This window comes from Melozone crissalis, unplaced genomic scaffold (assembly GCF_028551555.1).
Source record: "Melozone crissalis strain CALT ecotype California unplaced genomic scaffold, PUWL_Pcris_2 ptg000018l_1, whole genome shotgun sequence".
NCBI classification, from domain to species: Eukaryota; Metazoa; Chordata; class Aves; order Passeriformes; family Passerellidae; genus Melozone; species Melozone crissalis.
In genome coordinates, this window is record NW_026535796.1 from 10055049 (window position 1) to 10078410 (window position 23362).

At 46.8% G+C, this 23362-nt stretch overlaps 1 protein-coding gene across 1 annotated transcript; it reads left to right on the forward strand.

Annotated features, from left to right (window-relative positions):
- The first annotated feature begins 6533 nt into the window (after positions 1–6533).
- On the forward strand, positions 6534–23162 carry TH (tyrosine hydroxylase). Its single transcript, XM_054275984.1, has 13 exons — positions 6534–6623; positions 10954–11157; positions 14246–14420; positions 15201–15289; positions 15503–15570; positions 17276–17326; positions 18114–18259; positions 19113–19248; positions 19374–19443; positions 19723–19779; positions 20357–20452; positions 20616–20749; positions 23003–23162. Exons 1-13 carry the CDS (start codon positions 6534–6536, stop codon positions 23160–23162), a joined length of 1476 nt encoding a protein of 491 aa, XP_054131959.1.
- The last annotated feature ends 200 nt before the right edge of the window (positions 23163–23362 follow it).

Consider the following 23362-nt stretch of genomic DNA (forward strand, 5'->3'; position numbering starts at 1 on the left):
GGAATGAAAGGAGGTGAGGGCCAAATATTTCTATTGATTTCTGCAACTCTACTGAACCCACCATTAACAGGTTCTTCACAGCTGAAGGTCACAGCAATTACCAGCCTGGTGGCAGAAGGCAGGAAACGAAGCAGTGAGTCAAATGACTTGCCCACGGCCATGAGCTGAGCTGTCAGAGAGGCAGTCCCTGTTTTCTGTGTTCATGGCTGGCAATAGAATTAGCTGTGGACATTTGATTCCTCTTGTCATAATGTTTTGGATCTTTTCTGGCTGCTCTTTAGCTGCACTTTTTTTTTTTTTTTCCCCAAATAAAGCAAATTCACTGTCAAAGTCAATGTTCAAAAATCCTGTGCCAGACCTCCATATGATAATTACTGTTTCTTGAAGGTTTTTCCACCTTTCTAGGTGCTCAGAGAATCCTCTTCAGTCTTTCCTCGCCTCTCAAAAAATTTGCATTCAATTTTTTTTTGTTAAATAAAGTAAACTCCAGGAACTGGGAGTAAAATATTTGGTGTCACAGACTTACATAAAATCAGGAGTACTGGTGGAGCAGAAAATCTGTTGCAACACACATAAATTGCCTTTCTGCACAAAAATGACATTCTCTGATGATCTTGTTAAAGAAATTGCCCACAAGTTGAAATACAGTGGGCCAGAGGTGTCATCAATTAATTTTACAACACCACTAAATGGCATGTTCCAAGAGGTATGCATTATATTCCACCACCTGCTCCTGACTCTCTGCTTGCTGGCCACATTTCCGAAGAGAAAATTGCTCCTAAGTGCTTCCCCATTGATCTGAGACAAGATGGTTGTTTTGGATTCTGCAGTGGCAGGTGAATCATCAATACAATATTTCTGCATTTTCACTTGCCTGTTCCAGGTCCATTTGCTGAAATAGAGAGCTGGGTTTGCTTCTGAAAACTCAGGGCTAAATTCTCAGATCCTGAGAAGAGTTTGTTTTCCCTCTCCATCCAGGTAGCCTCCAGTCCCTTTGAAAACCCTTTCCCCAAGCAATTCACTGTTTTCCTGGAAATCAGGTTATTTTCCTCAGAAAAGGTGATTGCTGCAAAAACTTCCCAGAATTCTATTTTCACTGTTTTCCAGTGAGTGGAGATTCCATGGGTTTTGAGGCAAGGTTCAAGCAGCATGGGCACAGAATTTTGTGTCTGAATGTGAAGATGAAAACAGAATTATGAGACCAGCCCCATGCTTCAAAACAGGGGGTAGAAGAATATTTTTTGTGGGTTACAGGAAGATTCTCAGGTTTAGCTAAAGGCTAATCTGGCCCTCTGAAGTGTGAAATCTCTGACATGGATGTTTGCATTCAGCTGCTGAGGGTATTGGCCTTGGTCCTTAAGCCATTGGTTGGCATCTGTGGAGCAGATCTGTCCTGTACACTGCTTTGTGAAAATGCACTGGCACACACTGAGGCAAAATGTCATTGGAGGAGGTTGCACAGCCCTACTCCATCATCTCTAGAAAAGTGCTTTTTAAAATTTTTTTATTTTTTTAACATAGTTGGCTGTTTTTATTTTGCCTTGGAAGAGCAACCCCTGCATAGAGACCCATCACGTCCCAGAGGTTGCCTCTGCACTGGAGGGGATGGCAGAGCTTTCCTCCCAGGGTGACACAGAGCATCTCTCTGCCCTGCCATGGATGTCAGCACATCTCTGCTGCTTGCAGCCCCCCTTCCCCAGAGCTCATCTGTGGTGAGACAGCCTGAGCACAAAACCCATGTTTTCTAGATAATAGGAGGCTGCGAAGTTAAGAGGGAGGTGAGCATTTTAATTATCTCTTTTATTTTTTTTCCCTCCTGATGCTGGCCCAGTCTTAGGGAGGATGCAATGATGTGAAGGCCTGAGGTGTCATTATGGGTTATTAAACTCCTTTGTGGCACTTGGGGATGTTGAATGGAGCCGTGAAGGGAGAAGAGGGAAAAACATCTCTTGATGGAGCTGGCTCACCCCCCTATAATTGCTTCAAAATTACGGCAGACTGTAATTATTCATGCTGTGGAGGGGAAGAGGGAGAGGGAGCAGGTGGGTGGAAGAAAGAGCAGCGAGGGTGCCTGGGCACCCCTCATGGCTACCAGGGTGGCCTTGGCTGTGATGGGAGAAGGCAGCTCGCCCTCACTCAGAGTACACTGTCCCTTTCTGGGCCTTGTTGGGGACTGGCACAGCACAAACCCTGTCCCTGCAGCTCCCTGGCCCACCAGAGAGAGCCCCCACTCCTGCCCAGTGCCTTTGCCACTGGTTCACCCTGGGGCTTGCATCAAGATGACAGGTTGGGTCATGGAGATCTCCCCAGCTCCCCACAATTAGGGGTGGATGTTTGGCAGGGGGGGTTCCCCCTTGGTCCCCGTACCCGAGGTGCCCAGAAATGGCAATTATTGTAAAAAATGCTTGAGGATGAGACATGGTTGGATGATGTACTCGATAAATTGAGCCTTGCACCGTGGTGGAAAGAGATTTTAAAGATAGGCTTGTATATATTGATTGTCATCATAGTTATGCTTATAGCAGTGCCTTGCCTGCTCCAATGCAGCCACAAACATTAACATCTTGTCTCTGTTTCTGCACCAGCAATCCCACATCCAGTGGCAGGTGAAACCAGCCTCCACAGGACCAGCAGTACTTTGCACCCTAATGCCTTTCCTGGGTTGTTTCTGGGTCTGCTTCACCCTTGAGGGAAGCACAGCCACAGCATCCCAGTTTATGCACTTCTCTGTCTGGGGACTAGCGCAGGGAAACAGTGTCCAGCCGTGTTTGCCATGGCTGCTTTATGTCAGATTAATCCCTAAAAACACACAGCTGGATACACATGGCACCCCCACACATTCAAGGATGGTCATGAGGCTGGAGTATGAGAAACAAAGCAGTGATGGAGACCCATCCATCTGTTGTATTTCCTTTGTAAAGCTTCCTAAAGACTCCTCTTCCCTATTAGCAAATCTGGTAGTTAGTCAAACATGACAAAAGCTGAGACAAACCTGTCTTGTTTTAACCAAATAGGCTTACACCCCCCCAGAATTCATGTCTGATATCAGCAGAACTTAAACATGGACCCAGGCAGGTGGTTTAGCGAGATGTATACACACAGAGAGATGAAAAATCCTAAGATGGGGCTGATTTCCAAAAAGATGGGAATTTGCCTGCAAAGGACACGGGTGGGAAATGTGTTGAACAGCTCTGCACTGGACTGTCTGGGAAAAGTAATGCCTGTCCTTTTGCAGCCGTGCTGATAATTGCTCTGAAGGACACCCACCCACCTTGCTGCCCAAAAGGAGCACCTGCTGCCACATGGTTCCTGCCAGCTTCCCTCCTCTGCCAGCTCCTCCAGGACAGGAGAACCACACTGATTTTTCACTCTTATCAGAGAGTGAAATTCCTACCATGGCAATCCCCTCACGGCAATCTGGACGTTTTCCCCTTGGTTGCATGGAAAGCAGAACTTTGGCTCCATGCAGTGCAGGACTCATCACCAGACAGGGATGGGGCAAGCAGATTAGCAGGGCTTAAAGAAGAAAAGAACTGTATGCCTAATTTGCCAGCAGTAGGAAGACAAGGGAATGAAAATCAAGGGCTTTGGGATGAGATAACTCAGTAGAAGGACTGATGGTCTTGAACAAAGTACTGGATTTCACAAGGGAAGTAACAACCTGCAACGAGACAAAAGGAAAAGAGAAAATATATTCAGAGAAATTCCACCTAGTCATACAATAATCTTGAGAACTTGTTTGATGTTATCAGCACATTTTAAAGCCTCTACTTGTCAGAAGAGCTTTCATATGTAATCTCTGAATAGGTTACAGCCTGCAGGAAGGCTGAGTGGCTTGTTCTGTTCCCATATTTACTATTTTCCCAATTGTCTCAATTCTTTACATGAACTGGCATTTTAAGGCTATCCTCTTAGCAAATTTATTACAGATTTGGATAACTGGAGCTTGCTGTGATGGCTGATTTTAGGTTTATCATCACTGGCAAATACTTCTCTAAAGAGACCTTTAAACTAAGTCAGTTTCCAAAAATAATAAGTCTAGCAAAATGATTTCTTTTTCTGATTTTAAGGTAAGAAAACAGCATGAAGGAAAGGGGATTAAATTAATCAATTAATTAAAATTTTGTCTTTGTTCTTAAATTGAACTGAAAGCCTCAAATGAAAAATGTTGTAGTTCCATATTCTACATGCTGTTTTAAAGGTGCAAGCCAGAATAATTCATCCACAGTTAAAACTTGATTTGGTAAATACATTCAAATGTAATTATTGTAACTCTCCTCCTACCCAAGTCCTTATTTCCTCTCCAAATGAAATCCCAGTGAAGCTGGCTCAGTCTTGGCAAGACCCTTCATTGACAATGCTTATTTTTAACAGGTATTACTCTAGCAAAGTCTGAATAGTTTTAACGAAATATTTCTTGACTACCTAGTGTAACTATGGCTTTTCATCCTAAATACCTTTGCAGCTTCATCCTATATTGTGGGGAAGAGTTGTGCCCTCAGCCCTCCTTCTATGCCCCCTTTCCTGGCATTAATGGTGTTACAGAATCCCCACTGAGGTCTCGTCACTGGTGCCTCCATGAAAGATGCCTGACTTAGGGAGTGGGTTCTTTTCTTCCTTACAATCTTCAGAGCCTTGTTCCCGGTATCCCAGCCTGTCCAACAGCCATGGTTTACCTCAGCCAGAGACTCAAAAATAAATCAACCATAGAATTGTGCTAGTTTGTATCCCCCAACAGGAGGGTCCTCAAAGCCCCCCCAGCAGACAGGAGGTGGCTGAGCCTGCAGTGCTGCTCCTTGGCTGCCTTCTGGGCAGTGGAGTGCCTTGGACCCTGCTCCCAAAATATTTTCTGAGAAAACCTTGCAACACCAGGCAGCATTACCCTCCACCGGCTTGGTGGGGTTTTATCTTGTGTTTTGAGCATCCAGGGTTTAGCAGACAGCAAATAGACAGTTTAGGAGACTCAGAGGGGATTAGGGATGAAATTAAAGCAAAAGCAAGGGCTGTTCTCAGTGTGTGAGGTGATACCACACATGAGGACACAGAGGCTGGGGATAGATGAGCCACGATGGCTGCTTAACTCCTTCCTCTGGTTTTTACTGTACTGACCAGCCAAGTGCCCTCAGCACCTGCAGTAAGAGAAGATACTCCACATGACTTAAAATCAATTTTGTCTCACTACTGCACCAATCTTCAGCTGCTGCCAGCTGCTTACTTCAGCTTCAGCTCCCACCAATGAGCTTCCCCAGCTGCCTTGGTGGGGCAGGCAGTGTTGGTCACACTGTCTGCTCCCTGGTGTTTGGTAAACACCAACAGCTTTGCATCCTCAAGGATGTCACTGGGTTGTTGTTGCTCCAGAGCTTCTGGCACTGCAGAAGTCATCAGCAGGCTGGCACAAACTCAGCTGTCCTGCTGAGTGCAGGATGAGCCACCAACCCTGCCAGATGTCAGTGCTGTGGTCAGCAAGGTTGCAGGTGAGCTCTCGGGCAGTCAGCTGGTGAAGGGCCACCAGCTCCCCTGCCACAGGGATTTGTGCCAGTCAGTGGCCTGTCACCAGGATGGAGGTGGCTCACACAAAGCACAGCCATGCGTTCCTGCAGCACTTGTTGGGGTGGGACAGCTGCTGAAAATCCAATCAGAGAAAAATGCCAGTTTTACACACAATGAAGCAGAGGCTCTGGCATGGGTCTGACCTGTCACACACTGTCAGCTCCAGCTGCACTCAGGCATTTGGTCCCTTTGGAATTACTGCAAGAGGAGCAAAGCACTTAGGAAGGCAGGACTGTGAGGGTTTTCCCAAGTTATTTCCTCTACAGCCTTTTTCATTTCTGAGGAGTCAGATCCTGCCCTCCTGCTGTAAGAGTGACATGGCCAAACGAAGCTCTGAGGTGGTGGGGGAGCCCTGGAAGGCACAGCTGTGTTCTCTATTCTGACACACAGTTGTCAGGAGCTGGGTGCCGGGAGGTGCTCACATGAGAACAGCATCCAGTCCCGCAGCAGCCTTGCGGGAATCAGTGTTATTTTCCTACTACTTTACTGCCTCCATGACAAGGCAAACAAGGGGGAAAAAAGGCTGGAGAGGGCTAAATCTCTGCCTTTGTTTTATTTCATCCTTTCACAGATCAAAATCCTTTCATGCAACTCCCAAGCTGGGGAAGCAAATGTGCCGGACTGAAACATGTAATGAGAATGAGCTCCATCCAGAAGTGGGGGGGGGGGGGGGGAGGGGAAAGGAGAGAAGGGGTAAATTAGAGAAGAAATCTTTTGGATGCAGGCAAACAGGTGGGGGATTGTCTGGTCTGTGAAGGCAGGGTGTCTGCAATCTTTGTAGCGATTAGATTTAATGGGACAGACACGTTTCTCTCCTTCACATCCCCTCCTCCTCTCAGCCCGAGGGGGAGAAAGGAGGGAGGTGGTGATGGGGAGGTGGCAGGGGAAGAGAAGATTTGAAAGAGTCTTTGACGTCAGCCCTGCCCTATAAAAAGCTGGCAAGGAGCTGGGAAGCAGACAGCAGAGCTCGTGGAAGAGCAAAGATGCCAACCCCGAACATCTCCACCTCTGCAGCCAAAGGCTTCCGCAGGGCGGTGTCGGAGCTGGACTCCAAGCAAGCCGAGGCCATCATGGTAAGACAACCCTACCCCACTTCTTTCCCTCCCCCTCCAAAATCCACAGCCTTTTCCATAGCTATAGGCAGAGGCAGGCAAGAATAGATGGACCAACACTTTGTTTGTGGGACTTCCCCAACATGGGCACGTCTGGGCTCCAGGCTGTCAAAGGGAAATTACTCCAACAGTTCTGTCTACATACTGATACATGTGAAATGAAAACATTTAAGGGGGTGAAAACTTGAAATAATGAAACCACCTCAACAAACATAAGGTGAATAACCCACAGATCTATGGCAAGAATAGCAAGGAATCCCCAGTGAAAGGCAATTTGAAGATCTTAATGATTTCCAGGTTTCAAGGCATTAAACTGCAGAGATTTCACCTGTTTTAGCACAATAAATAAAGTGGGGCTGTTATTTCAGACAGCACACAAGGCACAGGCAATTTAACTTGTTGGTTCATGGCCGCTGTATCCAGTTTATCTCCCAGAACATCCTTCCCCCATTTCTGTTCCCAGTCCTCCTTGATGTGTTTAGCCCAGGGAAAGCTCCTGCACACACCAGGTCTGAAAGTGTCAGGGAGAGAAGTGTCAAGTGTCTTCAGAAAGCCAAGCCTGGCCAACCCATCAGACTTGCTGTAGGGACATTTCAGCTCTTAGCTTTGAAGCCTTGCCAGGCAGGATGAGCTTGAAGGCTCCCAGTATTGGACATTCCTGTGGGACAAAGGTGTGGATAGGCAGCAGGTGACAATGCAGGAGCCAGAGCAGCCAGTGGCAATGGGTGCACCAGGAGGGGACTTTAGGAATAGAGATGGGTGAGGTAGCAGATATGTTTGGCAGATATCTGCAGTGTGACTCCAGCAAGTCACTCTTAGAGCTCCCCATTTCTCTCCCTTGTACCTGCTGCCTTTTTCACCCGCTCTCCTCTTAACCCTGTGCAATGCTCTTCCTCACTAAAAATCAACCACTACATTGGGAGAAAGGTGTTTTGGAGAATGGACTTTGCTGGAAAAGGGAAACATTTAGGAAACAAGGAGGTAAGCTTGCTTTGTCTAATAAATGGAAATCAGGGAAGGCTTCCCTCTCATGCATTCTTTTTCATTCTGCAAAATAATGAACACTCGAGTGGCCCTTGAAAACCTGATATTTTCCAGGCAACTTGTAAAATCCATATTTGAGATGCTCAGTGTGTGGAGAAGTGAAGAGTGTTTGGCTATTGCACCCTCTGGGGTGCTGCTCTGTGTTTTATGAAAAACTGGACCACTGAACATAGGGGCCAGGGGAGTTCATGTTCAACAAGAGGGCTGGCAAGAGTGAGGCAACCTGCTTGGGGTGAGTGGCTCCTCCAGCCTGCATGGTACATAAAACCTTAGCCTGTGATTGTTTTTGAATGAAAATTTTCCGAAAAAGGAAAACAAATAAAATTAAAACTTTGCCCTGTGAGGATCGCTCTGAGAGTTGGATGCATGAAAAGCTTTTCTCTTCGCTCCCACCTAGCACAGGAGATCTCCACAACCCTGCCCTCTACCAGGCAAGAGGCATGACTCTGCATTTGTACGTGGCATGGCATGTCCCTGGCCCTTGTGCTGTCACTGTGACCGTGGGTGATGTGCCCCACAGCCATCACCCACCATCACATCACCTCCAGCAGCTCTCAGGTGTTGCCTTGCCAGGGGAGCTGCAAGCTGGGGGGGAAATCCAGACCTTTGCAATCCCAGAACTCCCCTACACCAGCAGGTATTTTACATGTCAGCTGGGCCAGCCAGACATCAAACTCCATGGAAAAATCTTTGGTTATGTATTAAGTTTTTCTGCTGCTAACAGTTTTTGCAAGAGACCCTGGGACTGTAGCTGGAGTAGAGTTTGGTTACAGAGCCAGGCAGGAGACAGCCACTGGAGCCAGAAAGGCAACAAAAAGCACCCAGGAAAGCAGGGGTGGGACATTAATGTCCCCAGTCTTTACAATCCTTCCTGATTGCTGCAAATAATGAACCGGGGGGAAAAAACGCAAGAAAATCGCTCAGAACACAGAATTTTTAATGACAATATGCAGGCTGGGCACTCTGATTTGCAGCAAATTCGAGGAAGGAAAAATGAACAAACCCTTCATAAGAGGTGCAAACTAACCTTCAGAAGAGGTGAATGAGTCAGGCCCTGGTTAGGCAAATAAATGCTTTGCAAAATCAAATTACAGTTCTCGCTGTAGCCAGATATGCACTCAGGGAGGGAGTCTGCAAGGCAATTCAGAAATATCATATAATGGTGACTTTGGAAGAAAGGAAGGCATTTATCAAGAGATCTGTTTGGTTATTATATATGCCACATTCCTAATTTCCAGCAAAAGGAGAAAATAGCCCAATGAGCATAAATGTGAGGGGCAGATTTGAGGACAGTGAGGTGGGGAACACATAGCCAGGCAGCCTCCATCTGGCAGAGGAGGCAACAGGCAGGCAGACTCTTCCCAGTCCTCTTCTTCTAAGCAAAATTCAGCCTTTTTCTGTTTTGTTTTGATTTTTTTTCCAAATTACCCACTTAAACTATGCTGTCATGCAGCTATGAACAGGAACCAAAGCCCCCAACTTGCCTGCCAGGGGCCACCCAGCCCCAGCACATGTGTGGGACTGGCTGAGTCTGCTCCTGGTGCAGCTTTCCAGTCACCCAACTCTGGTATTTTAAACCCCACCCAGCTGGATTTTAACCTGGTTTACATCCTCAATATGGGGGTCTAATTTCCCTCCTCTCCCCTCCTCCTACCCAGAAGTAAAATCCTGCTGCACCTTGGGGCACAGTGTGATAAGGCACCCTTGGGTAAAGCACTGCCTGGCTTGGGATGGCTGTAGCTCATTTTTGTGGCTGCCACAGGGCACAGTTTGCCCTGCTTATTGCAGGCACATTAAAGTAAACACCAGCTTAGCTTAAAACACTGCACTGATGGAAAACTTGTCTAAAGCACATGCTCACAAGATTTTTAAAGTTATGACTGAGATCACCTGTTAGATGTCTGCCCTCTCTGGGCATGAATACCACAAGCAGCAGCATGCACTTACTTGTTATAAGGTGTTTTTCTGTGCCCTGAGGAATAAAGGGGGGATCTGGAAATGTAATTTTGGAGGGGTGTCTTTACTGAAACAGCAGCAGATAGAGGTGTGTGTGGGCTGGTGCCTCGATGTGCTGCTGAGTTTTTGAGGCTGTATTTAAAGTGTCAGCTTTACACTGCTAAAACATCCAAGAGGATTCTCACAGGAAACACGAGTTACTGATAGTGGGCTTTGAAAATCAGAGACAAAATAAACTTAGTAGTCAGTCAGGCTGTCTTGTTAAAAGGAAAACACTCTTAATTTTCACAAGGTAAGGAAAGCACTGCTTAGTTAGCATGTTCTAAATATTTTCAATGTAATCACAGGGAAAACTGCAGCCAGTCCCACTCCGTGTCCTTCTCCAGTGCTGTGCCAGGTTTCTTTTAGCAAGCTCTGGAGGTTTGTCATCTGGTTTGGGTCTTGAACACAGAAAACTGGAACCAGATGCATTGCCTCTGAATAGAAAACTGGTTGTAAAAAGACCAAGAACAAATAAGTTGGTATATGAGTTATTTGTATAACAAAAGAAACAGCAGTGATTGAAATAATTCGTAGTTCACTATAAGTGTAAACAGGTGTCCTGACATGACCTCAGGCACAGAGTTACATTTTAGATTCAATTCCAAGTAACAGGAATCTGCAGGAGTTTGTTCAGACAAAACAAATCTACAGATAAGTGGGAGGAATTTATTTTCTGGGGTATATGGTTGTGGTTTCAATTACACTTCAATGGATAAGCATCCACTTAATGTCAAAAGTAAATGTCACATTGGATCCTGGGTGCAGTTTTGCTAAGCTGCCCTGCTAATACATCTGCAAACAGTTCCTGTTTCCTGGCCATGCCACAGCTGTGGGCTTCACCTGTCCCTCACAAAATATCTTTTCTCTGATGACCTCAGGTTTATCTGAGGTCTTGTCACTTGAGTCCATCTCACCTAAAAACCACCTAAAGGTTGTTTCTGGGTTTTGGTTTTTTCAGAAGATATTGAAAACTGTTGCTGGGGAGGTGAGGGGAGAAGTCCACTCTCCAGTTATGCTGAAAAGATATTTTACACAGATTTTTTTCCCAAAAATTCACATTTCTGAAAGTTCAATTCTAAAACCTCAATCCTCATGAGCAGATCTTCCTCTACAAAGCCAGGCAAGTCAGTCCAGGCTTTCCCTGCTTCCTCTGCTGACACATACCAGTCACATCTCATCCAGCTACTGGGAATGCCTCTGATCTCCCCCATTCTGTGAGCAGTGTTATTGATTTCTGTTCTGCCTTCAGTCTCCACGTTTTGTGGGAAGACGCCAAAGCCTCATTGAGGATGCCAGGAAGGAGAGAGAGGCTGCGGCTGCAGCCACGGATGCTGCAGAGTCCACAGAGACCATTGTATTCGAGGAGAAGGATGGGAGAGCCATGCTGAACCTCTTCTTCATGCTCAAGGGAGCCAAGACTTCACCACTGTCCCGTGTCCTTAAGGTATTTGAGGTGAGTACCTTGATACTCAAGGAACACACTCCAGGTTTCATGACTGGGCTGTGAGAAGCATCACTCGAGCGTAATAAAGAAGCCTCAGACTAGGTCTGCCTACTTCAGATTATCAGTGAATTGTCTGGTACCTCTGAAGTCATGCTTTGCTCATGGCTCAGTGTGTCCTCACTTGCCATCACTAACAAGGAGGCGTACATCTATCATGCAGTGCTATTAAGCTCTGGTCTTAATTTTTGCTTAATTATTTTCAGTTTCACGTTCGAGTCCACACCCTCATGGTCTGCAGTGTACTCTGACAGCTCTCCCCACTGCTCAGCACTTCAACTTCAGGCACAAGCTCTGATCCCACATTCAGAGCAAGTGTGCTCTGCCTGCTTATAGACCAAACCCATCTCACTTTTGGGTCATTACCATACTGGTTCCTCAGTCAAATAGTTACAGAAACAACTTTGCCCTGCGTGTAAAACAGGCATATTGATTTCAAAATTACCTTCTCTATTCTGATTCACATGTTAAAGGTACTGTTGGTTCCCCTCAAGAGATGTATCCTGTCTATGCCTTTAATACCAAGAAAAACTGGTAACTGAGCTTTTCCCTCTAGCCAGCAATGTAATGTTGCATTATATAGAATCTCACTGCCATGAATGGAAAGACTGAGATGACTTCTGCCTATTTAAACAGTAATCCAAGCATGACAGCTTGCATTCATGTAGTGTGCTTCCATCCAGAATGATTCAAAAGTGTTTGGCAAACTGAAGTTCTGAGATGCATTTTATCTATGGTAGTTTAATTTCATTGACTTCAGCAGTGACAGGAGAGGACAATTTGTTCCTATTAATCAGTCACGTGGCTTGTAAGGGGCCTCTGGAGGTCTGAGGTCCAACCTCCTGCTCACAGCATGTCCAGTCCCAGCAGGTAGTTTGGGGCTTTGTACACTATACAGAAAACCTGCTACTTAAAAACTGTAAACATACAAAAAATTGTGTTTGGGGGATAAGTATTTCCCTGAAATTGTAGGGCATTTTAGCTGTTCATTACCCATTTAGTATTACCTCTGATAATCTTATGAAAAACATTTAGATCTTCAGCAATTACAATTCCTCTATGAAGACTGTTGAAAGAGCAGCTGTTTTCTGGGCAATGCATGGTTCTTGTCTCCAGACTGAAAGAACCTTTATGACAAATTTTCAGACAAAACCCGTGTGTTGAGATGACTGGGGTCTCCTTCTCAGAACACACAGATGCCAGATAAAGCATGACAAGTCCATCAGTGTAACATTCAACAGGCTGCTCAGTGGGTATGAAACAAATGTGTAAGCTCTTGTACTTGGAAGAGTTTATGTTATACTGCATTTAAACTCTGTAATTTAAGCAATTTTTAAAACATCAAGCAAGAAGCTGTGGCAGCTTATGTTCAAATATTGTTTGTTTCTTCCTGGAGCTAAAAAGCTCTTTGAGCTTGTCACAGAGAGAGCTTTAAATATAATAAAAAGACAAGCATGTCAAGTCCCAGCAGAGGAAGATTCATTTCCCAGATCCCTCTGGCAATGCAGGTACAAGATATGAAAGCAGACGGCCATAATGACATTTACCTCATCATGAACCAGGCTGCAGGGAAGCTGGTTTCACTCTTCTGTATGTGTTACATGCAACTAAAGCATAGGTAATGCAATCACAGCTGTCAGATTAATGCAAAGGTATCGATTGTTGAGGGGACAATGTAATAGTGAAGTTGGTAGGTACATTAAAAAACACAGGTAAATTTAATTTACCTGTGGCATCGCATTTGTTCCTTCTCATCTTTTTGCCTCTGATTAACAAAAGAAATCATGTCCCTTCCTCTATCAAAGGTCCTGCAGGAACTTTGGGAAGGTTGGGTCATTGCCTAGTGCCTTGGGCTTGTACTGCCAGTTTTCACTGAGCTAAAAAACGCACCCACAAATCTACCAGGGCTCTTTGCGAGACTGCACACATCATTTTGCCTCCTTATTCCATGGGGGAGGCCAGTTCCTACAGCGAGCCCAAATGACATCGGCGCTGGTGTGAGCCCAGACCAGCGCTGGTGCGGGCGAGCCGCGGCGTTCAGCACCACGGCCAGCGCCGCGCCGCCGGCCCGCCCGGCCCGCGCCCGCCCCCGGGACCCCGCGGGACCCTGCCGGACCTGCGGGACCCTGCCGGACCTGCGGGACCCTGCAGGAGCCGTGGGACCCTGCCGGAGCCGTGGGGACCCTGCCGGAGCCGTGGGATCCTGCCGGACCCTGTGGGATCCTGCCGGAGCCGTGGGACCCCGCGGGACCCTGCCGGAGCCGTGGGGACCCTGCCGGACCCGTGGGATCCTGCCGGACCCTGCGGGATCCTGCCGGACCTGTGGGACCCCCCAGGCCAGCACCCCACTCACCACAGCCCCCACCAGCACACACCCAGGGAGTGGCTGGCGTGGGAAAATGTAACGTGGCGCTCTGCCACATCAATTGGTCTTCTTTGCCATGTGGAAGTCTTCTGTTAGTAGTTATTGAACGGCCTCGGTGTTTGTGCAGAAGGAGAAAATGTGGAATTAACGGGTAAGGGTGTTTATATGGGAGGGAGGTGAAGCTTGAAGAAAACAACGAGAAGGGATCTGTCCCAGACTGGGATTGTTCATCCTGGAAAAGAGACGGCTTATTGGTGACCTAATTGGAGCCCTGTAATAACTGAAGGGGGTCTAGGGGAAAAATGGAGAGGGACTTTTTATAAGAGCATGTAGTGTCAGGACAGGGGGTATGGATTCAAACTGAAAGAGACTAAGTTTAGGTCAGATAATAGGAAAAAATTGTTTACTGTGATGGTGATGAGGCACTGAAACAGGTTGCCCAGAGTTGTGGATGCCTAGGAGTGTTAAAAGACTGGTTGGAGAGAGCTCTGAGCAACCTGGTCTGTGAAAGTTGTCCCTGTCCATAGCAGGGAGATGACGTTTAAGGTCATCTTACCTTCCCACCCAAACTGTTCTATAACTCTGTGTCCATATGGACATCTTTGGGTAGTAACAGAAAGTGCTTCAAATGCTGCTCAATGTTTTGTTTTTTTCTTCCTTTCCATGTCTCAAAAGACATTTGAAGCTAAAATTCACCACCTGGAGACCAGGCTTAGCCGAAAGGCCCGTGAAGGGATCGCTGAGCTGGAGTACTTTGTGCGCTGTGAAGTCCACAGCTCTGACCTCAATACTTTCATCAGTTCCATCAAGAGGGTAGCAGAAGATGTGAGGACCACTAAAGAAGACAAATGTAAGGAACTTTACAAACATTTTCACTTGTGCTGAGAGGCTGTTCTCTCCCTGTAGAAACAGGGTGGAGGCTTTGTTATTCCCAGTAAAGGGAAAGGGCTGATGTGTGCTGAATTTGAGCAAACCAGAAGGGACTGCCTCTGGGATGCTTGAATCCTGAAAGTAATTTCCCTCCTTGTCCTTTTCTCAACAGACTCCATTGTTCATGGAACATTCTTCTGGTAAAAGATTGAAAAAAACAGAAATAGGAGGTTGAATTTCATGCTTTGCTCACACTCCTTCTCATGAGAGCTCTCACTCCAGCCTTTTATATTATAAATGCAAAGTAGTTTTCTACCTGCGTGTTAGGACTTCTGTACAGATTCAGCACTAATCTACAAGACACTTAATGTGCCATCTTGTCCTATCTGAATACAGGATGACTATTGTAGAATAATATTGTAGGAGAATATCCCTAGAAAACTATGACCAGCAGGATCTCTGGGTGTTTTTTAATGTGAATCACTCAGTAAAATCTCATTTTCATCTTCTTCTTTAATTTTGCCACAAAATACTCTGCTAAAAATGGGCAAGGAAGCAATGAAATGCAGATCATGGCATTAGATGTGACTCTAGGAAAGGAGCACTGAGATTGTGAAACTACAGCCTGGAAGTAGCTGTGCCATGTTGTATGTGTGCATTTGGTACACCAGATCAGGTGTATTTTATTCAGCCTCAGAGCCCCTTCTCTTAGGGGATCTTCCCTTCCACAGACAGACTGTCACTTTCTCTCTCCCCATAGTTCACTGGTTTCCCAGGAAAATCTGCGAACTGGACAAGTGCCACCATTTGGTCACCAAGTTTGACCCTGACTTGGATCTGGATCACCCGGTGAGTCCGTCTGTGTGCACCCTGTCACATTAAACTCCTGAGCTGTCCCACAGAGGCAGGGAGCTGAGAACACCCATCAGTGCAGCTGATCAGGGGACTGGAGTGTGACTGCCACCTTGAGAGATGTCTCCACAGCCAGTGGTGAATTTTCCTGGGTGAGAAACTTTAGCAACTGATTAAAAGCCCTGTCTCTGTTCCTGTTTGTCACCACAGGGCTACTCTGACCCAGTATATCGACAGAGAAGGAAATCAATAGCAGAGATTGCTTTTCAATATAAGCAGTAAGTCTCCTTCCTAACATTCATGTGGGGATAATGACATGTCAGTGATCTATTGGGAAGCCATTGTATGTCCCCTGTATGACACTTCTCTTCCTTTATGTTTTGTCTCCCCATTCAGCCTTTGCAGTACCTTTTGTGTCTCTCTTCTCTCTTTCCATTCCAGTTTCTCTTTAATTAAAAATATCTGTTGTCATGAATTCATACATTGGTAAGGGCATAGTAAGAATAAACCTCCTGCATAACAGAAGCCAGATACATATCCAGCAGACCTCAAACTTCATTTGGAAATGTGGCATCTCTTTAGAACAGCATCTAGTTTGGACTTCAGTGTTTCAAGTACTGAAAAAGATACCCATGCCCAGAAAATTTGTTCCAAAGGTTCGTTATCCTGGTCATGAAAAAAATGTGGGTTTTACTTCTAAGCTGGACTTTGATAGCTTTATCTTTTACCCAATGGATTACACATGCCTTTCATCTACTAGATAAAATACTGCTGTCAGATTTTTTCTTCTTTGCTATGAGGGTATTTATAGGCTAAATGATTTGCCTCCTAACTCTGTTAAATTAAATAGATTCCAGTAATGTTCTCATCATTGTCTTATATAGATTTAAGACTATGCCTTGTACTCTTACTTAATACTTCTATTCTGATACATGCAGTGATAGCACTCAGTGTGTTCACTACAACATCAGACAGAGTCTGATATTCAGTTAGGTTTGTAAAACCTTCCCTAGATCCTATTCAGTGATGCTGCCTTTCACCTTAGCATTCTCTCTCTGAGCAGGGCTTTAAGTGCTGAAAGCAGACTACAGAAATTATATGGGTCACCTGTTTGAGCTACCCCTGCAACTGGTGTGATCCCAGCAAGGGCTTCTGCTCTGGTTCTCATGTACTTTGCCAATTTGAAGCCCAGAATATGGACACTGATGGTTTTATCCTGTTCAAATACTAAACACACAGAAAGTCACGGTGCCAGAGGAAGAGTCCCAGGTGGCACAGGGTTAAATACTGTCCTAAGATGAGGCACCAATTTAAGAGGTCTTCTCTAACATCTCACCTACAGGTTAACATTTATGAGCCAATGTGCAGCATCCCTTCAGGAACTGTGCTTTACAATGTATGAATATCTCATTTGTCCAAACACAGAAAAGAAAGATTTAGGAAATACAGTTGCTAACTATAATGAGAAAAAGCAAAATTATAATTTCATCAATGCCCATTTACATCAATGTTGAAATTTTCTTTTCCTGCCATCCTTAACATTATTGACAATATATTTTTTTACAGGTCAAATGCATTTAGTTTTCCTTATTAGCTGTTTTTATTTCACAGCCACCAGTTCATTCTTGGAGCCATCAGCTCCCTGAAGTTCAGACATAAGAAATGAATTTATTTTCACACACAAAGTTTTAAATTTTTTTTTCAGAGAATAACATTTTTCCCCCCCGGTAAATATTACACCTGCTAAACTCTTGCTCATCTCTTGCTCATTCACAATCTCTGACTAGACTCATGCTTTTCTTTGCATCTATGTTGCACCTGTACAAATGACCCAGTACTAAGGCTTTGTCTTTCCTGTCACTCCCTTGTTTGGTTTTTAAAGATTTAAGAACATCATGCAGAGCCTCTCCAGAGTGCTTCCTCCTCCTGGGGAAGAGGGGCCTGGCTGGGGCTCTGCTCAGTAATGGTGCCTTTGCCTTGCAGCGGGGACCCCATCCCGCACGTGGAGTACACGGCGGAGGAGACAGCTACCTGGTGAGTGCTGATTTCATGATTAGGGCTGATTTCACCACTACTGCTTCACCACTAGAAGCTGGGAATCAGAACCCAAACATTCAGGGCACGACCTCTTGAAAAATGTGTCAGGAGTGCGAGCATCCTACTTAATGGCTTGTTATGAAAAACACTTCCATGGTGCAGCCTCCAGGAGTTTCCTCCAAAGGAGCCTCCCCACAGAGCAAGGTGGATAATTTGGAGCCCCACTTCTCTAAGGGTCCTGACTCAGTAGCAGCCTCCAAACAAAGAGCAGTTGTCACAGCTGCAGGAAGAAGTGTGAGGCCCATGGTGAATATCTGTGTGGTGCCTCACAGGCCTCACTTAGGAAAGCACTCCCTTTGAACGTGATTTTTTCCAGGAGTGTTGTGCAGGAGTGTTTCTGAAAACAAGGCCAGCTCCTATGAGCTGAGTACACAGGCTTCTCAGCAAGGTCATCTGGTTCTATTGACTGTCTTCACAGTGCAACTTCAGGAGTTAACCTACTGGGAATATTTCAATTCCAGCTAATACCTTTCATACAGTCTTCTGACCTCCCAGTCAGAAATAGGTCTGTACAGACACAGACCTGTGCTGCCTTTGCAGGTTCATTTGAATGTGTGTCTGTGTGTTTACATACCTCTATCAATGTGCAGAGACATAGACTTAGGTGGAGAAAGGCAAAAGGACAGGGAGCCTAAAGACATGAGTCCCTGATAGTGCATAGCCAGAGCGCAGGAGGGGACTGGACACATTAACCACTGAATGTCTGCCACCTCTCCTCCTGAAGGAAGGAGGTGTACAGCACCCTGAAGAGCTTGTACCCCACCCACGCTTGCAAGGAGTACCTTGAGGCTTTCAGTCTACTGGAGAAATTCTGTGGCTACAATGAGAACAACATCCCTCAGCTGGAGGAGGTGTCCCGCTTTCTGAAAGGTGGGTATGAGCCTGGGGCACCCAGGTTCAGGGTCTGAACCCAAAGGAGTAGTGAGTGAGCTGAGATTTAGGAGGAGAGCTGGTGCCTTGGGCATTACTCAGAGGACCAAGGTAGAGCTCAAGTGGTGGGGCCTGCAGCTAAACACAGCAGGCTGTGGCTGAAGGGCAAGCCCATGGTAAAATGATCCCACTGAGCACCTGAAGAGCAGGTGCTGTTCCTAGAAGGAGCAGAATGTTATGAGTATGAACAAGGCCAAACTTTCTCTGGAGAAAGAGGTTCTTGTTTATTAAAATAGCTGCAAGGAACGGAGTATCCAGGATAAGCCCAGGCACCCACAGAGCGAGCCAAAACCAGAACAGTGCACTAACCCCAAGTGCACTGGGTTCTCCCCACAAAACAAGGATCCAAAAAGAAGAACCCCAACCCAACCGCACTCCCCCCATTTATAGCCCCCTTCAGTCCAGGATTGGTGCATTTTAGATCCGCATGGTGATTGGTCCATTTCCAGGCTTCTCATTGGTCTTTAACGCCATTCATTCTGGACCAATCGTTTCTGCAGGGCTTCGAATGATTGGTCAGATCTTCCATCCAATCCCTCTTCAACCTCGCCTTGCCCCGCCAGACCGCCCTTCCACCAAACCCTGAACCCTTCTCCTAGAACATTCTAATAACCCCCCCACTCTTAACGTAATACAATTAATATAACATAATTAATACAATATAATTGAACTATACCCTAACTTAACATAACTTTTACCTATAACAAGATGGATTGGGCTGGGGCTACAGTGCTGGGGCAGCAGTGCAGCCCATGGGCCGTGCTCCCCGCTCAGTCAGTGTGTGCCGTTTCAGAGAGGACTGGCTTCCAGCTGCGGCCGGTGGCCGGCCTGCTCTCAGCACGGGACTTCCTGGCCAGCCTGGCCTTCCGCGTCTTCCAGTGCACGCAGTACATCCGCCACGCCTCCTCGCCCATGCACTCCCCCGAGCCGTGAGTATCGTCCATGGCCTCCCTGCTGCAGAGCCCCAGCTGCCCAGACATCACCCTTTTCCCCCAGCCGACACACTCTGTCTGCTGCTGACTGTGTTTGCCTCCTTTCCCCCTCCCCTTGGCAGGGATTGCTGTCACGAGCTGCTGGGGCACGTCCCGATGCTGGCTGACAAGACATTTGCCCAGTTCTCTCAGGTAAGGTGCTATCTGCTTTCCCCCCCTGAGAGGTGGGAATCCAAACCCTGGTGTTGCCACCTAAACCTTTCTTGCTCTTATTAACCATGAGTTCCATGGTGGACCAAGACCCTAAATACTGACTTTGCAACAAAGTGGTTTTAGTCTGATCACGATGAAGTCCCAGCAGATGCCTGGCACTGCAGGGCAGCAATATGTGTGCCCTTGAGCCAATAAAACAGAGAAATAAATGTCTAAGGCCCTTAGTCCTGATGTTTGCTCCTTCTCTACTCTTCCTAGGACATTGGGCTGGCGTCTCTGGGAGCAACTGATGAAGAAATTGAGAAACTAGCAACGGTAAGTTTTCTTCTTTGCTGGATGGGGGGCACAACACCTCCAGCAGTGCTTCTGTACTATCAAGAGGACTGGTCTAGTCTGGTATTCCAAGATTTGCAGGCTCAGAGCTCCCACCCAAGCTGCTCCATGCTCTTTTCATGATGACTGTGCAGAGCAGAGATCAGTTAAACAGCAGAGCTCACTTGCACATTAACCCAATTTCCTCGGGCACCAGTAGTATCACCACGCATCAGATTTCCAGCAGCAGCACTGCTGGGACTCTTTGGGATGGGATTAAATGACATCTGCTTCCTTTGGCTCTCCCTCAGCAAGGTGACCTGTCCTGCTCCAAGGACACCAAACAGCAGCATCTCATAGCAGATGGAACAAGCCCAGGGACACAGACTCTGTCCTGGTGTAGCAGCAACTTAGTTTAGCACTTTTCTCTGAAAGCAAAGTGTGGACAGGGGACAAAGAAGCAGGTGCCTGTTCCTTTAACCAACCCCAGATCCTGGCCATGGTGTAAGGGCTCAGAAGTGACAGGAAGATGAGGATGAGAAGCTGTGTTCCTCAGGAATTTTTCTTTTTCTTTTCACAGCTTTACTGGTTTACAGTGGAGTTTGGGCTCTGCAGACAGAATGGAATAGTCAAAGCCTACGGAGCCGGGCTCCTCTCTTCCTATGGGGAGCTCATAGTAAGTCCCACCATGACCTGCCTCTGCTGTAGACCCTGTGGAGAAAAACACCTCCTGCTTCTGCACAATGACTTTCCTCGGTCTGTTCTCCACCTTTGCCTACCCCATATGTGCTCTCCACTCCCCTTAGTCTCATGCTGGATTTTCTCTGCTGTGTTCACAGCACTCCTTGTCAGACGAACCAGAGGTGAGGGACTTCGACCCTGATGCTGCAGCTGTTCAGCCCTACCAGGACCAGAACTACCAGCCTGTTTATTTTGTGTCTGAGAGCTTCAGTGATGCCAAAAATAAATTGAGGTAGGACTGGGCAATGAGAGAGACCCTAACAATAGGAGATTGAGAAGTTATCTATTGAAATAGGTCTTGACATTATGACTGCTTTCAGTCTGAGTTCTCAGAAGTGCTCTGAAAACTTTGATCAGGTCTTCCAAAGTAAAGCAGTTCTCCAGATCCTACAGGGAACACGCTTGACATGAATAGATCCATCCAGGGGAAAAAATTAGCTTCTGTCACCTAGGCTTCTTAACATGGGCTACTGGGCCCCAGATACCATCTCACCATGGTAATTGGGTTTCCTAATCCCATGGGACTGCAAACAGCACTGTAAGGGTCAGCTCTACCCACAGACATCTGTTCAGAAGAGCATTTTCTTGGTCATACCCAGAATTGCCCACAGGAGGAAAGCTCAGTCTTTGGACTGCTTTGATTGACAGAGGAAAACTTTGCCTGTACCACTTTTATCCTCACTTAGGAAAGAGACAGGATGAGGCGAACATGACGTACAAGACTTTACAGTTCCTGCAAGAGGGGTATTTAATATAAATAACGTGGTGAGGACTGCTATATTTCAACTGCTGCTTTTATTACCCTCACTTGCACTGTTCATACAACCTGGAGTCCAGCTGTTCAAAAGCAAGCATGGGGAGCCCATACTCACACACACACACACACTAGGCTGCTTTAAAAAAACCCCAACTGCTGCCTAATGAGTCATTTCCTTGCATTTAAAAAGGGAAAATACACCGCATACACAGCCAAGATTAGGCTAGAGGGTCTTGACTGTGACAAGCACTGTAAATTATCCTCTTTAAGGAGCTCAGAGACCACACAGATGCTGCTCTGTGAGGTGAAAACATTAAAGCATCATCCCTTTTGCATTAGTGGCAGCTGCCACCACGGGCCTGACTAGCCATGTTACTCCTGGGGAAAAGCATCTTTTATCAGAAAGGACACGCTCCCCCAGTGCCCTTCCAAGCAGCCATGCTGTATCTAGTTGCTTCAAAAGGTGTCAAGTGAGCACACCATTTTGGAGGGCAGGTTTCTAGCTATTAGCTGCTGTGCTATGAGCTGTCACTGTGGCTGCTGACATTAACAAGAGAGTGAGCAGGACTTTGCCTGGCAGAACTGAGAGGAACCACATCTTTTAGGAGGAGGACACTGTGAGTATGCAGGAACCTCCTTTGTTTATGCTTTTTTTCGTTTTCCTGCAATGGAGTGGCAGCTCCCTGCCAGCGCCAGCCTGCGCCTTGCACCACATTTCGCCTTGGCCCTCTGTGCTGTGTTTTCCTCCAGATCCCTCCAGTTCCGGGCTGGCCATGAAGTCCCAGCTGGAGGAACATCTGTCTCCATCTGGGGAAGGGCTGCGCTTCCCCGAGCTGTGCCGGAGCAGCCACAAGAGGGTAGCCTAAGCTAAGCAATCCAGGAGCGAAAGGGTGAAGCCTCGGCAGAGGACAGGAGCACGCCTGTTGTTAGCGCTGTCTGTCCCCTCCTGTTCTTCCACCGTGAGACTGCAGCCACAAGCACCTAACTATAGATTTTCAGCTCCATAGTCACACAATCTTCAAATGAAAAAACCCTGCCTTGTCAAGTATACAAATCTCAGTGCTGGAAGTGAATATGGGCAACTTTAGGGAACTCCTACCCTTGATTTGCTTTCACTTGGCCACATACTTCTCCATTAGAAAAACAGCAACGAGGTCTTGCTCTTGAGAGATATCAGGTAGAGTCAAGCTCATTGCTGGGATTCAGGCTGCATTTGGCTTTGGGTACAGCAGTGCAGCTTTGCTGAGAACACAAGGCTCTGGTGACACTATTCTCAACCTCCAGGTCTGAGCCACTGCTTGTCAAGTCTATCCTTAATAAGGGAGTTCCCCCCTCCCCAAGCAGAGATTAGTCAATAAATGCATGTCAGAAAGGATTTAGTAATATACTACGATAATACCACAGGCTTTCCCTGCAATTAGCTTCTAAATCTCCTTGGCCTTTTTTGAAAAGGGAATTGCAGCAGAGAATGCCTGGCACTGGCCATGGAGGTGACCGGTTTGATGTGCCCTCCTGTTTGGTACAGCCCACAGAGAGCCACAGTCAAACTCATGGTGTTCCTTGACAAACAGAAGGGATCTCAACTACTGCTGCAGTGGAGCTGGAAAGGTGGAAACTCTGCCTAAAGGAGGCATTACCTGTGCTGATCTTCGTGGGAAAATGGTGATGAGTAGGAGGGAGAGTGAGGACCCCTGCCCCGTACCCATCCTTGTGCACCTTGCCTTGCAGGAGCTACGCGGCGCACATCAAGCGGCCCTTCTCGGTGAAGTACGAGCCCTACACCCACAGCATCGAGCTCCTGGACAGCCCCCAGATGATCTGCCACTCCCTGGAGAGCGTGAGGGATGAGCTCCACTCGCTGGTTAACGCACTCAATGTTATCAGTTAATACAAGAACTGAGCCCTTTCCGTCCCCTCCCAGACCCAGAGTCCTGCCCTGCCCTCTCCTCATTCCCAGCTGATCATTCCTACCTGTCTGCCCCAAACATTGGCACTGCTGCCTGTCACCACGCGACCCCAACAGCTTCCCACGTTTGTATGTAGGGCCAGCTCGGAGGAGGGCAGCAGGACACACCCCAGGCCTGCTGG